Consider the following 16,555-nt stretch of genomic DNA (forward strand, 5'->3'; position numbering starts at 1 on the left):
GTTTTAAAAACACTGTCACCGCAGGACTGTGTTCCCCCGGGACAGTGTCCTGCGTCCTGCGGCGTTTTAAAGAAGTCCCGAGTTTTGGAAAGATTAAGTTTTTGTCAATTATGTCATAAACTTATGTCTTATGTTTAAGATTCGTAAAGATCATTTTATATCACATTTATCAGTACCAAGGTGTTCGTGAGCATCGGAAATAAAGAATGCTGCGCAGACAAAACCCTTCGTGTTCGTGGCAAAGACCGACAGAAAATGGTCTGGGAAACGCAGCCGCAGCAACGGAGCAGCGCGTTCACAGGCTGGCGAAACGAGCGAACATTTTGTTCTTTGCATGTTACATGGCGCAGAATATAAAAATTGTGGAATACGCGCTGTCCTTACCAGGAACTAATGCCGCGACTACTTTTAGATTTTACTTTTACCAGATATCCACACTACTTTCGGTAGAAAAGTAGTGTGGATATAGTGTAAATCACAATTAAGTGTTCAGACTTTGAAAGCCATATTATGTGTGAAATATAATTTAACAAATTCTTGCGAAAAATTTCATGACATTTTGAACAACGACAGCAATCTACTAAAAAAAATTCACTTAATAGAAAACTGTACGAAATTGTCAATACGTAATTGAATGGGCCATTCAATTGGTTCACATAGTTTCAAAGTTCATTGTGTTGTGCCATAATTTCTTTTAATTCTGTTTCCAAATTCGGATGATTCCTTTTTAGTAGTTGCAGATATTCCGATAACTTCTGGAAAATCATCAGTAATATAATCATAAACAAGAAGAGAAAAAAAAAACATAGATACAGTATCAGCGCCGGATAAAGGGGCGGGCAAGCCGGGCGACTGCCCGGGGCGCCAAATTTTGAGGGGCGCCGATATAAAAATAAAATATTTTTTTACATTCATTATTTTTTTAGATTTTATAAATTAAAATTGATCATTTTTCATGAGACATCGATTTTTTTAGCAAGCAATAAATTGTTTTTTCTTTAATAATACCAAATAAAGGTCACAACGCTAATTATTTTATTATTGTCAACAGATATAAATAATATTACAATTATTCAAAGAAAACTATTTGTATAGTCAGAATTCATAATAACTCAAAAAAAGATTAATAGACAAAAACAAAAATTTACTAATTAAAATAATGAAACCTAAGAATTTTTATGGCTTTTATCACACAACATTGATGCAGACAAATGCTTTTTAATCTCTAAAAAGTTTATTTTTATTTATTTTGAAAAGATAATTTGTAATCAGTATCACGTATCACAACAATCTACTCAAAAAATGGACGAGATCAAATTTATAAATTACAAATATCAACAAAATTATGAATAGTCAAAGTGATACTGGCGCCTGTCATACGCCTTAATGGTTAAATAACTTTGTCTTTCTGTAAACTTTGCATTAACAACACTTGCCGTGCTTTAAATAAATAAATTTTTTACACAGTTCTTTATTGTGTAATTTTGATTTTTTGCCTTTTTTTACTTTTTTTTTAATTTGCAGTAAATTTGTATATTCTTGTATGAAAGGGCGCCAAATTTTGTTTTGCCCGGGGCGCTCAAAACCCTAGAACCGGCCCTGTACAGTATTTCACCCATGATTAAATTAATATAAACGCCAACTTCTATGCTGCAAAAAAATACTTCGTATTCGTACGACTTTCCTTTCTCTACAGCAGGATAAAATGAAAAACGTTCATTGCTTGGCCAGAAATAAACATATAACAATAACAAAAGCGATAATTGTTGTGTAGGACTATATCACCCGTAGACTTTTTTCCGACAGAAATATTTTGGTTTCGTCAATTTAATATTCGGGGTTAATTTTATTCTCTTAATAATACTGAAAATAAGTGCGAAAATTAAAACCGTAATAGCAACATTCATTTTGATGAAGATGACGTCGTTCTCGATAAGTACAGTGGACCTTCGTTATAGCGCTGCTTACTATACCGCGCACTCGGTTATAGAGCGGGCGATGTTTGCGATGCGATAAGCTCAAACACGTTTACACAGGTCCGTGCACCCTTTTTTTTTTTAACTCTTTCCACCCTGTGGGCACTAAGAGGGCCTCTTTTAGTAGGCCCATTATGGGTTCGGCCAGGCCCACAATGGGGCGACCGGGTGGTGAGGGACGGGGCCCGACATATCCAAACGGACCACCCCCCGAAAAATTCCTGGGGATTATTCGACCCGTTCGGATTCGATCCTGGGTCCCCCAGAGCGGTAGGCTGCCACCTTTACCGCTCGGCCATCCGGCCGTCCACAGGTCGTTGCGGCGTTAGTGAAGTAACGCATTTTATTATTACTGCGTATTGAGTAATTGTGTATGTATTGAGTTCCTACTTAATACATGTAGGAACTCAATACATACACAATTATTGTATGCATGATGAGTAAAAGAAAAGCTTGACATTATTGCTAAAGAGGGTGAACCACGTTACACCGCGCCGCTCGGTATAACGCGGTTCACCTTATAACGCAGGTGTTGTTTTCCCGTCTGACAAGCGCGTTATATCGGGGGTCCACTGTACCACGATTGACAAGGAATCATCTCTGCACAAAACCTGTATTGTCATGGAAGACATCAAACAGAAATGTATCCAGTAGAAATATTCGATGAAGAACGAATGAAGTTTTGTTATAACTGGGTGAACATGAACATCATTTCGGTTGTGGCAGGAACAAAAAACGAAAAAAGTGTATCCGTAAACTCTTGCCATAGACGTAAACGAAGATAAAACGCAGTTCAAACATATCTGTGCTTCTGTGTTCATGTTTTTTCTTCTACACTTATCTTTGGCTTCAATCCATGCCAAAAAAATTTTCCATTATTTCGTAACACTTGCGTAATATAAAAAAACTGTAATTAGGAATTTGAATTATACGTCCTTTAAATTATATAAATAAAACGTAAAAGTGTTACGTGTGTCTGTAAAATAAAAGTTTTCATGAACTACGCGCAGATAAAAATGCGATATACTCGGGTTACGATCAATTGAACAATTGTGGATTTCGAACCTGAATTTCAATATGTCCTTCTCCGTAAATTACAGTTTACAGAATCCAAGGTTAATGTAATAAATGTATAGTTTATTGTGTTTCCACACAGAATGTAAAGAATGTAAATATTAAAAATTATAGGATAGTAAAGTAATATAGAGGGGGTGCAGTCATGTGATATAACGTCATCGCTCCGCCCACAAAACAATCGTCCGCCATATGCTGATTTCACGTTACTCTGCTTGATCACCTTATTACGACAAAGTGGAAGAAAGGAATTTTACTGGCTTTGCAGCCGATTTAAAAGGTAATGATTTGATAAAATATAAAGAGAAAACTTCTTTTATAGAATTGGATCCATAAGAAATGAAACAAACGGATTTTTCAACCAATGATTTCACCAGGTGGCAAACTATAGAACATGGAGACACAGCAGCGCCGGATTATGCCTCTAGCGGGCTCTAGACAAAATTTAAATAAGTTTGGGGCCCCATTTAAATAAGTTGCTTCTAAACAAATCTTATATAATGTGATATTAGCGTAGGTAGCATGGATGACACCCGGTGCGGATATCGTGGTGTCACCCCAAGTCACACCGTGGTGTCATCCTTTTTAACTCTTTTATAAAACACTATTGAATTGTAATATCTTCGCACTCGAGCAACTTGAACGCTATATCGAATATGCGATGTTGCGACGTATAAGTTTAGATTTAGAAAATAAATCATACCCATCCATACATCAGTACTACCACGAGAGGCGGCCCTAGGAAGATTTCTAGATGATGCGAGAGATTTTTTTTTTTTTTTAGGCAATGGCTAGTCGACCGCAGCTTACTAACCATTGTTAAATACAGCCTTTTCTGTCCTATCGAATTTCTTAAATAATTTTTAACTCGTTTTGAAACACAGAAATCTTCTGCACTGAAGCCGGGCCTTTCCGAATTACGGGCCCTAGACATTTGTCTACTTTGCTTATTCGATAATCCGGCCCTGAGACACAGCAAATTATTTGGAAACTCCTTTACACAAAAACTCCTGATCAGCCAATTCCAGGATGTATTAGTCTGGAATTGCTATTTATGTTAAGATGGTCTTGCTAGATATTTGTGTTTATACTGTATAGGTGTATGTAGGCTGATGACTTTTTGTGCTCGAAATGCATTCTACTAAATATTTGATTGTGGTTAATTAAAGGCTAATTTTTGTAAAAATGTAGTCTGTTTTGCTCCAGTCAGTCCCTGATGTGATAAGCCCTTCCAATTTATTATAGCAGTGGCGTAGCGTGGGTGTCAGCCGCCCGGGGCGGAGGAAAATTTCGCCTCCCCCTTATTTAGGTATCTCAATTTAAAAGACAAATATACAGTAATTCTAAAGAACTTTTCGGCAATAACAATCATTATTATTGTGTATTGTACAGGTTTATTGTATTATCATTATTTATTGTAAAATTTTGCCGCCCGGGGCGGGCCGCCCTTGCCGCTCCCACTACGCTACGCCACTGATTATAGCCATATTTATTAGGCCAATTAATTTAATCTTAATAATAGAGACTTGCCCAACACAAAACCACAGTGACAAAAGAAAAAAATTTAATGGTAATTATAAATACAACTTAACTTAAAATGTGACTATATAAAATTACAGTCAAACCTGTTTTTATGCGGTGGATAGGGACCGCATTAAAAAATCGCACGAAACTTCACGAGTGGCTATAAAAAATAGTTTTCGCAACACAATTAAAATAATATTTTTTTTATGCGGTCAATAGGGACCGCATAAAAAAAGTCTCACATAGAAAATAACTCAAAACCGTACGAAATAGAATTTATTGACAAGATTGACGATGCAGTCAGCACTTGACTGCATCGGCTCATCGATCGTCTGTTTTACATATTTTTGTCCAGGTTGTGTTTTGTTGACTTAAAAAATAAATTATTTCATTTTTCGCGTATTCATGCAATAATATTACTATAATAAGTTTATTTAGCTATAATAAGTCAACGTGAGACATGACAAATCGCACAAGACTAGTCGCCGACTATACCGCACAAATAAAAATCGCACAAAAAAAGACCGCATAAAAACAGGTTTGTACATTCATCTTTATATTAACGCAGTTATGTTATGAGTAATGGAAAGTCTCACATAAAGATACGAACCTCTCCTACAAGCAAAATTAAATCATTAAGAATAAAATATCACGATGAATAAATCCGCTTGTCAAATAATTATGAGCATCGAGTGATTTGTATGCCTTCATCTGATCCAGTGTGACAGCGTTAGTTGTTAAAACCAAATAATTTACTGCCTCCATGTTCTATAGTTGGCCACGTGGTTAAATCGTTAGATGAAAAATCCGTTTGTTTCATTTCTTATGGATCCAATTCAATAAAAGAAGTTTTCTCTTTATATTTTATCAAATCATTACCTTTTAAATCGGCTGCAAAGCCAGTAAAATTCCTTTCTTCCACGTTGACGTAATAAAGTGATCAAGCAGGGTAACGTGAAATCAGCAACCAATATGGCGCCTGTATATGTGAGCGGAGTTATATGACGTCACGTGCACCCCCTCTATTTATATTTTACCACAACAACTGATGCTATATTATGATGAAATTTTAATTTGTAATTGATAATTATATAATCATATCCCATTGATCAGTTTTTTGCTTTTCTGTTTTAAATATTTTTTAATAACAACCGTCTTAGTTTTCAAACTTATTACTTCGGTATCAAAAATTGATTAGCGAAGAATATATGAGGGCGATCTTTCAGTCAAAATTATTAATTAGTCAGAAATATATCGGCAGGCCAACTTACAGGGGCCGCGTAGGTCTGCCGGCGAAACCGATACCTGCACTCTATCTATATATATAATCGAGACGAGTTGATAATAATAATCAGCGCAGAGCCCAAACAGTTAGGAGTTGAAAGTTGGAATTTGGTACACAGTTAGGGTACGTCACGAGAACGCACACTAAGAAGGGATTTTTCGAAATTCCTTCCCACGGGGGAGAGGGACAGGAATAAGGCTTAAAACTTCCATCAACAATGGAAGTGTTACGTAACAATGGAATTGTTAAGAGAAAGCGACGTGCAAGACGCAGCAGTTTTTTTCGTTTTTTGCGGAAAATCGAACATATTTTTAGACCCATCTAAAAATTCTGTAATTAGTCTGGAAACCGGGGATCCCAATTCTTGCATTCTGTGTGTTAAATTTATCACAGTTGCAAGTTATGTGTTCGCAGATAGTGAGCAGGATACCTTACAAATAAGTTTAAAAAATCGTACACGACTACGTTGGTCCGTTGCAAAGTTATACCAAACCGAACAGTGGCGGGCTCGCTAGAGGCGCCACCTCATGGCCGTTTATTTATATAAGAAAAATAATACAAAGGTTACATAATACAAATCATTGCTACACGCACAGGTAATGACAGGAAAGAAATTTAACACTCCCCCTCAATGATTTGTCCCATTTTGCTTACAGTCATCGAGTCCAAGTTGTCTAGCACATTTAACGTGTTTTCCAGTACACACTGGTTTTGTTAAAATGTCTGCTACCATTTCCTTGGTAGGGCAGTACATAATACATACATTCCCATTCTTCACTTCATTTCTTACAAAATGATATTTGACATCAATATGCTTCGTACGTTGACTCACACGACAGTGGCGTGCCGTGACATTTGATGATAGGGAAGCTGTGTTTCTGTAAGAAGCCGACTTTCAGGGGCAATCAGTTAATTGCGCGTCAGTGATGGTCTAGGGTCCATTCGTACGTGCGAATGACAAAAATAAACAATTTATGTACTTTAATTCTAAAATACAAATAATACATACATAATACAATTATAGAAAAACTTGTTTCTTTTTTTTATTTTCTATAAATTAACTCTATTCGGCGATGTTTTCCCGCAAAGTCGTTAATTACTTTATCATAAAAGTCACTCGTCGTTGATTCCATCAACGTATTTAAAAGTTCTTTTTCTATAGAAAGCAACGCTAGCGACGACAATCTTTCCTCCGACTGAGTGTTCCTGGCGAATGTATGAATTTGCTTCATTGTTGAAAAACTACGCTCAACAGACGCACTGGTAGATGGTATTGTAAAAATTAATGATATTAAACCATATAATTCTATTAGTACGTCTTTGTTTAGGTCATCATTAATTATAATATTTTTTATGTCTAAGAGTGACTTGCCAATATAGTCCGGACACGAATATAAATATTGCAATTCACTACGTAATTTACATAAATTAAAAAATTCTCCATAAAATTTACGTAAAGCATTAAAACTCTCTTCGGGAAATTGTTTTTCATAATATTTAAAATTATTAAAATCTAAAAGTGATAAAAATTCTAGAGATTTTATGTCGGCAAATCTGTCAATACAATTTTGTATCAATGTATCCATTATTTCATAAAACAGACGTCTATATAAATCCTTTTTAGACTCAATATCAGTATGTCTCATTCCTCTTTTTGGTTGAATTTCTAAAAAAGTTTCATCTTTTTTCAAAGCGTCCCAAATCAAATCAAAATCATTTCTTTTCTGTCGTAAAAAATCAATAAAGTGATTTATTCTAGTAATACAATATGCTATATTAAAATTTTTTTTGTAATATATCAAAAAGGATATCTGAATGTGCAAATATTTGATGAAAAACTAGTAATAAAAAGTGAAAATCAAAATCTATTAAATAATGGTATAATCCTCTTGCGGCAATTGTAGTATCAGAATCCCATTGTTCTGGACTTTCAACCATATTCAACAACAAAAGTTTTAATTCTTCTTTATACTCCATAACGCAGTTTACAATCCTGCTATTGTAATTCCATCTAATAGGTGTGGCTGAAGGAAAACGCTTATTGACTTCTAGGTCTAAGGCGTGAGATCTTTTAGAAGATTTAGAAAAAAATGAAGAAAATCCTGTCATAGTTTGAAAAAATATTTTACATTCTTTTATATATCCAACAGATTGAGAGAAAACTAGGTTCAATCTGTGAGCATAACAGTGTACGAAAATAGCATGTTTGGATATTTCTTTAATTTTAGCTCGGACACCATTATGTTGTCCGGCCATTACGGCAGCACCGTCGTATGTTTGTGCCACTAATTTTTTAGTGCATTGAAATTCGTCTAAGTAACTCTTAATGTGAGTGAATAACGAATTTGCGTCTCTGTTCTCACTCGCATCAGTAAAGCCCACAAATCTTTCTTCGACGTTACCGTTTTCTTTCACGTAACGAAATACAGTCGACATCTGGGCTCTGTGGCTAATGTCCGTTGTTTCATCTACAATTATAGCAACAAATTTTGCGTTTTCAATTTCTTTTTTAATTTCTTGCAATAAAACGTTTCCTAACGAATTAACGAGCTCATTTTGAATTTTGTTCGATAAGCCAGTAAAAACTGTAGACTTCTCTAAATGCATTTTTAATTGATTATCTGACGTACTTAATAAAGAAACGAGTTCAATATAATTACCTCTGTTATTAGATTCAATACATTCCCTATGCCCTCTAAATGCCAATTCTTGCTTTGCTAAAAAGCATGTAATATCTATTAATTTAGATACAATATATCTATTAGCCGTAACTATCTTGTTATAATTTTCAATATTAATTTTATATTGTTTACTAATGTTAAATTCTATTCTATTTTGATTTCCAAATTGCTTCAATTTTACGAAAGAATCGATGTGACATTTACGATTTTCGTGTCTTTTTCTAGCTTTACTCAAATTATTTAAATCGTCAAAGCCATTCTTATTCCACACACTAATTTCATTTGAAAATAATAGGCAAGGCCAACAAAACAATTTTTGCATTTTTATGCATCCACAAAGCCATTTTACGTCTTGATAAATTTTATCGTGAAAATGTCGAACAAATTTTTTTGTCGAAGTACTTATATTTAATTTAGGCGTTGGTCTTTCTCTTTTAATAATGGCTTCTTTTTCATTATATTGTCTTGAGCCAAAACTTTTTTTAAGTAAATTTTCAATATCACAATTACAGTTTAAATCGCTAGCCATGATATAAGGGCTAAAATTAAAAATAAAATTATTAAAACTTACTTAGTAAAATAAAATTTGTGATGGATATACAATTATACATACCTGGTACAAAATATTCAATTGTATGAATATACTTTTGCGAAGAAACGTATATAAAAATAACATAAAATATTGTTTATTTTTAAATATTTAAACAATCCACTGAGTTAAAATTGCTCCCTGCGAGTGGCTCACGAATGGAAACAGAGACGATTTTGGTAGGTGTACAGTGAATGCATGCATGACAAATCCCGAGGGTGCCGATACCGGTCAATGTCAAATGCCTCTTTTGTCGCATCACTAGTATATCTCAAAGGACGCGACAGGGCCGTTGTAAATTTTAAACGTTTCTCACCATAGATGTAAATATGTTAAACTTAATAGTCATTTGTTTTCTAACTATTGCAATTCGTTTTAGTACCAGGTGTACACGGAAATCAGTTCCCCACTGTACTGAGCTAGTAATTGCTTCGGTTAAGCTTTTGTTTAAGTCAGCAGGGTTTTACTTATTGTCACCATTCCCTAATCTCTTAATTATTTAACTACTTCTTAGTAGAAATAACTCGAAACCAGTTACTTTGTACTCGAATATCTGTAGTCTTGGGAAAAAAGTGGAAAGAAATTTTTATGACAACCGATACTTAGATCGTACATTTAAGGAAAATAAATTCTAGAGCTTTTTTTGTACCATTGTACGTCTCATTCATTAAATTTGGTTGTAAATAATGATGCCAAAGTAACAGTTAATTTTTTAACATTATACAAGAATTGTACACGTTTTTTCTGCATTCCCTTACAGATGGGACATACTATAATCGTAATATCACCGGTTTAACATTGAAACCCGTAAGTAATATAAGATGGGAGAGCGGAATAAATATATCAAATATTTTAATGGATTTTTTTAAACTCCCGTCAACTATACAGAACTATCATAAAAACATGCCAGTAAACTCCTATCGGTTGGGTTAAGTTATAAATCTAGTCTAGGGTGGGCAACCTTTTTTATAACACGGGCCAGAATAAATTTTACGTTTTTCCGCGGGCCGTAGTAGTTAATTGACGCCTTTTTGTGACTCGTAATTTTTTTAGTCTGCAAATATGAAATAAATAAATAAAAAGTTTATACTACATTTATTTCTCTTATCGTTTTCGAAAATTACAAAGAATTGGAAAATTAACTATTAATTTGTTATTTTTCCAATTTAATAATCTATTAAAGATCTCGCGGGCCGGATAGAAACTTTTCGCCAGCCGTAGCTGGCCCGCGGGCCGGGGTTGCCCGCCGTTGATCTAGTCTACTCGTGATTCACGTAATCGGGCGAGAGCGGCCGAATATCTAGCAGGCAGGCGGCTAAACAGCCCACAACCGGTCCGGGATATAAAGTTAGAAGCTTTATGTGTGAAGCATCCACCAGCTAAACCGGGTGACGTTGGTGCTCTGTAAAGCGCATGCGCCAATGCCTATAATCTGGCTGCTTGGAAGTTGACAGGCAGGTGGCTAACAGCCCACAACCGCTCCGGGATATAAAGCTGTACTCTTTACGAGTGTATCGCTTACCCGGTTTAGCCGGGTGAGCTAAACCGGGTGAGGTTGGTGCACTGTAAACCGCATGTGCTAATGCCTATATAATCTGGCTGATTGGAGACTGACCCGGTTTCGACATTCCTTCCGCCACCGAATTATTCGAATATACAATAGCAATCTTATCGTTTTTTTTTCACATGTAGTATAGAAATTTGTAAAAGATACATAATGCAGTTATAATAAAATGTTAATTTTAATTAATGCAAAGTACGTTAAAATATGAAAATGTATATTTTATAAAATACAAGGGAAGGTCATTGGAAGGTGGAATCGGCGCTTCCATCGCTTCCAATGACGGCACGCCACTGAGATATAAACATATATGTACAGATTATAACAGTTTAAATCATAAATGCACTTCGTCGATGTATCCATGTCAATACCTAAAATAAAAGAATTACGAAGTACAATGCTTTTGGTCTGAGGGGTGACAAATACAATTTTTTCGCTGAAATTCTATTGTGAAGTCCCAAAAAACGGGTTGACATTAATCAATTATATTAGAAAATTTGTCAAAACGAATGTAGAAAATCGTCCATTGTTACAGGGGACAAAAACCGATCAAAGATCGGATTAGACGCGTTAGTCATTTGAAACCGCGACGCATGAAAAAAAAGGAGAAAGATGTCGGAAGGCAAAAAGGGCCTAATGTAAAATAAAACGCAATAATTGTAATAATTAATAATTGTAGACGAACGTCCTCCAGCAGAGATGGACCTTTGATAAGTCGCTCGTGTACGAAATTTAGATCATCAAAATTTTGAAAAAGGGAGAGGTTTTCAATAAAAAGAAACATCATATCAAAGCATTAAGTTTCAAAAATCTCTCAGACTAGACAACAATGGGGAAAATATGAGCGCAAGTTTCAAAGTTCCATCAATTCTTTCCATCCTGAGTGAACGGAGGGTGTCAAGTTGATTCGTTGAGGCGGCTCTTTCTCGTGACTCGAACAAGGGTCGTTTTTCGCTTGGAGACAAGCGAGGGACCAATCGAGAAGCGAGAAAGGAGGGACGTAGAGTCAATCAACATGAACAATACGAAAAAGGGAGATCGAGATAATAGCCGAGCGAGGGGGACGAGAGGTCTTTTTCCTTCCACGCGTGGATAGGCCGGACAAATAACTGTGAATCCGCTCACGGCTAATACGCGCACAAAGACAATTTATTTTTCATGTATCGTGCCGATCTGCTACTTGGTGCCACTAAGGACAGACCACCAGTGACCAGAGGCGAACATCTCCACCTGTTGCTGCCCCGGGGCCTACAGTAGAAGACGTCAGGAAAACGCCGGCGTGAGTGAGACTTTTCGAAAATTTTTATCGTTCGAGAAGTCTGTACTAGGTGTAAGTTCCTTTACGTCTAAATAAACGACTTTTTGTGAGACACTTGTTATCTGTGTCACCTCCCTCACACCCACACGCGAACGACCCTAGACCATTCTGTCGCGGGATTAACGATCCCCCCCTAAAGGTCGGCGAACTTACACTATACACAATTACCATGTAAACATATTTGTATATATAGAAACAGCTATCACTTACGTGCTTACGATTCACGGATTTTTGTTAAAAAATTGTTTTTTTTTTCACGTGTAGTTAGGCATGGAGCCGAGGTTGTCTCAAAAAAGTTGGTTGTCAGCCTCTGCAACACGTCAAATCAAGAGGATCCAAACAGGCATAAAGCGATAAAGCAATGTCCAGCCTATAAGGGATGAAATCTTGCAGAACTACATTGCGCCAAGCATTCTGTAGCTAAACACAAGTGCACGAGCGTAAACATAGTAAAAAGTGACCTATTCGAAAGACTAATTGCCATCCATTGATCCTACTCAACTGTTTCATGAGGCCAAATGCTCTGAATTTTAAAACCGTGTATATTTGAATGCAAAATACCAAGAAATAATTTAGATTATTTGAAACTATATAACGCTTCCATACTCTGATTCGTGTACACGGTTATCTTGAGCGCTGTTTGCTCTTTTCACAAATCTCATATAATAATGTAAGCGAAGAAATTACTAAAGTAAAAGAACTTTTCTTTTTAATATATTTATACACATAAAGATATAAAATATCGAATTTTTAAACTTTTCCTCGGATAAACTTGAAAATCCTTACTTAAGAAGCAATTATGAAATGGATTAATCTGTTCCCCTCTCCAAAAATGAACTTTTTTTACGTTTTTACCTGTATTTTATACTTACAAATGCAATATAATACGAGCAATTATTTATCGTGATATCGTTACAATGCCGGACTGCAATTTTTAATCATATTTTTAACTTTATTTAATTTAAAATATAAAGCTCTGCACTTCAAATCACCAGTGGCTTCACCCTGTACATCATGCCTTTAACAATAGAGTCGTGCCGGTTACATATCTTATTCCTTACAGCGGAAAATATTTGAATATAAATAACGTGATTTCCGGTTTGCATCAGAAGTTCGTATATAGTTAATCGGCGCCTTCTGCCCCTAAAATTTCTAAATCTGGTCTCGTCTTCCATCTAACTTCGGTCTCGAAATTAAGGAAATACAGTGGGACGGACGGAAGGACAGCGACACAGGGAATGTATCAAGTTTTTCGGTAATCCTGTCGTTGATTGGCCGAGCCGTCGCCATTCTTTAACACAGAAAGTGTAGGAAGTTGAGCAACCGGACAAAATTCAGTTAAAAGTTTTATTCGTAAACCGAATTGTTCGAAATCCAAGGTTTGACTGTACTTGAAAGTAGCTCTTAATTCGTTAGACAGTGTTTCGTCTGTAATTCGAAGTTTAAAGGAACCACACGACTACTAAACATGCCTATGTACTGTACTTCTGATTCTTTCTAAGTTAAATTAACATATTATATAGGTTTAAATATTATTTTACAAATAAATTTATACAATTTTGGACCTTCTATGTTTAAAATTAGCGGTTTACTGTTAAAAGCGGGCAAATCGAAAGTATTTTCTCTACTTCTTTATCAGATCGTTGTCAACGAAGTTCCTTCTAACTCCTGACTTTTTCTGGTGCAATAAAAACATATAAGAAATTGAATTTAAAATTAATTCAAATAAAATATTTTATATTTCTTCCAATCCCCTTTTATATTAAAGGGGGAAGCCCCCTACGATCTCACATTAGCAACTATGCATGTGTCCAAAAATTATGGACGAACACAATGCTATCTATGATAGTTATAGAACGTCACCGAATTATTTGGTGAAGATCCTGCCACGACTTTGCCAGTGCTGCATGGCAGTTCGATATGGACATTTTATATATAGGCAAGTCTCTCTGCCTGGTTATTGATAAACACTTTCTATCTATTCTCCATCTATGTACAACTGCTGTTTATATCTTTTTCGCCAAAGACTTACTTTTATTGCTTCGATTTGTAAAATTCTACATGTTATTGTGTGTATTACCCTGTGTTAGACGTCGAGCAATACAATTCTGGCCGTATTTGTATGCATTCAACTACAGTTCTTTCTATTCATGTACAAATGTTGTCTGTCCTTAAGTTCTGGAAATGTATATACGACTGATGATACGGGTGGTGTAAATGCTAGTTGTATTGGTATAAGTGATACCAACTGGTGCTTGTGACATTGTAAATGTAATAATATACATGAATTTTTCAAATTTTTGAACGCAATATTTCATTTCACATAACTTATTTTTTGAGTGTATCAAAAATGGTTTGGTTACAAATCCTGAGTCCATACGTATCTTGAGTGACTTCAATAATGTTAAGAACGTACTCCAAATAGAATTCAGCAACTATTAAAATAAATTTGTTAATTAGAATTGATTTTAATTTTTATAAACTATATATTTTTATTATCATTATACTTTAATAACAATTAAGATGTTCCAATAGAATTTCAGACTGAAGATGGTTTATTGGACTAAGTGGAAAACGTTTGCTAAATAAAAGCGAATTCCAGCATCCAAAAAGATGTTTTATGAATTTACATTCCATGCCCAATACAACGTGTGGCGATGTAAAAAAGTACGGAAGCTATTCAGATTCTATTTTTTACCGAGGAAATTTAAGCAAAAGTAGTCGCGGGGTTAATTATGAATAATAAATAAATTTTCGTATAAAATAGTTTTCGCAAGGTGTCCAGCATTTATCTAATCGCGTGGCGCGCGGTTTTCCTTTGATATATTAACCACTGTAACCAGTGGTGATATTCGAAATAATTAACAAAGGGTTCGCTAGCAGAAAATTTTTCCCTGACAATCACCGACAAACGAAATGGAAGGTTTGGCTAGAAATAAGTACAATACCTTTTCTTGCGATATATCTAATAATCACTGGCGTATCTGGAACGTAACGAGCCCTGGGCGAAGACCAGGTAACAATAGTATATTAGTGCTGTCGACCTTTTTTTTAGGCAGAGAAATTTTTCACCCCGAATGGCACTGCTGATAATAGACAGATGTCATCATCTCTCGAAATACAATATCCTTTTTATTTCGCTGTCCATAGCCCGACACGCGTTCCACAGCCATCTTGTATTATCTCGCGCGCGTGAGATTGTGGGATCTCTCTTATGACTGGATCTAGTTTCAAGAACTCTCTTGAATCGATCGCGATTAAACCTCGTTTCGGTCGAGATTGAAACGGTCGAGAGAGATCGCACCAAGACATAGTCCCCGACCTTGCTCACAATCTAGATCAGTGGTTCCCAACCTTTTCTAGGATGCGGAACACTTTTGTGAGCAATTTTCTTTAGCGGAACACTTACTTAAGTTAATATCAAATACATAAGCTTGTCATCAGTTATTTTATTAGAATTGAGCAGTTATAATTCAAAATCTCTACTCATATTATTGACGCCAATTCTAAGACAGGAAAAAATATACCTAAATAACTTTCATGGGAAACTTGTGCCTGATGTTTTTTAAATATTTTATTCAGTTTTTATCATTGCCTTTATCTTATTCGAAACAGTAGTACACTCCATAAGTACGAGTCGTACATACCGTATTTTACGGACTATAAGACGCACTTTTTTCTTCGAAAAATTGCCTCCAAAATTCAGGTGCGTCTTATAGTCCATAGCGTTTTATAGTCCGTAAAATACGGTATATATTTAAGTTTATGAAAATTTTATGATTTTAATTTTTTGATATTCGGCGGCTCGAATACGATTGTACACTTTCCGATTTGCGACTAAATCTGCGGAACACTTCGGAGATGCTTACGGAACACCAGTGTTCCGCGGAACACCGGTTGGGAACCACTGATCTAGATTGAAATGCTCGGTGCGAACAGGGTATAAGGCTCTAGTTTAGTAGTGTTACAGAGTATAATATGTATATTTCAATATATTTTTTAAAAGAAACAAAACCACTGAGAAATGTTCCGTGTGTTTAACAAGGTTCGAGAAACTGAAAATTTTACCAACGGGTTCGGGCGAACTCGTGCGAACCCGCTGAATATCACCACTGACTGTAACACTACGTTACAGGTTCTCGAACGAAACTAGACACATCGTAAACAAAACAACGTTTATTTAAATTGAAAATACTATACAGTCAGATAAGAGCACAGTACGAGTCGACAGAGACCTTCCGCCATTAAACCCGAAAACGTCACCTCCTATCCTCCCCGCTACGGGCATTCTAACCAAAATGCCAGTTTCTATTTTCCCCGCTAGGAGAGCCCTAATATTCACAATATCTCTTAACAATACAATTTTGAGAATTGTTGAAACCAGTTGATTATTCGCAGCTATAATTGTTAAAAGCAAGTTTTTGGAAAGCGAATGAATTTTGACATGATGAGTTCTAGAAGTAAGTTAAATTGTCTTATTTCGTGTTTAATTACATTAGTTGTTTTATGGCAAGTCCTTAATTGAAAACTAGTGATGTAACGAATAG

At 35.5% G+C, this 16,555-nt stretch overlaps 1 protein-coding gene across 1 annotated transcript; it reads right to left on the bottom strand.

The window, feature by feature from the left end:
* Positions 1 to 662: 662 nt before the first annotated feature.
* LOC136979860 (zinc finger MYM-type protein 1-like) lies at positions 663 to 8,466 on the bottom strand. Its single transcript, XM_067275881.1, has 2 exons — positions 7,753 to 8,466; positions 663 to 755 (listed from the first exon to the last, which is right to left on the bottom strand). Exons 1-2 carry the CDS (start codon positions 8,464 to 8,466, stop codon positions 663 to 665), a joined length of 807 nt encoding a protein of 268 aa, XP_067131982.1.
* Positions 8,467 to 16,555: the final 8,089 nt, after the last annotated feature.

The sequence above is a fragment of the Centruroides vittatus genome, unplaced genomic scaffold, assembly GCF_030686945.1.
Source record: "Centruroides vittatus isolate TY-2023 unplaced genomic scaffold, ASM3068694v2 contig_651, whole genome shotgun sequence".
NCBI classification, from domain to species: domain Eukaryota; kingdom Metazoa; phylum Arthropoda; class Arachnida; order Scorpiones; family Buthidae; genus Centruroides; species Centruroides vittatus.

Excerpts from the sequence above, each read along its gene's own strand:
- LOC136979860 (XM_067275881.1), bottom strand. The coding sequence starts at position 8,466 with ATGCATTTAGAGAAGTCTACAGTTTTTACTGGCTTATCGAACAAAATT. Across the intron at positions 756-7,752 it reads ATTCTGATACTACAATTGCC|AAGTTATCGGAATATCTGCA; the intron begins GCAAGAGGATTA and ends ATGATTTTCCAG.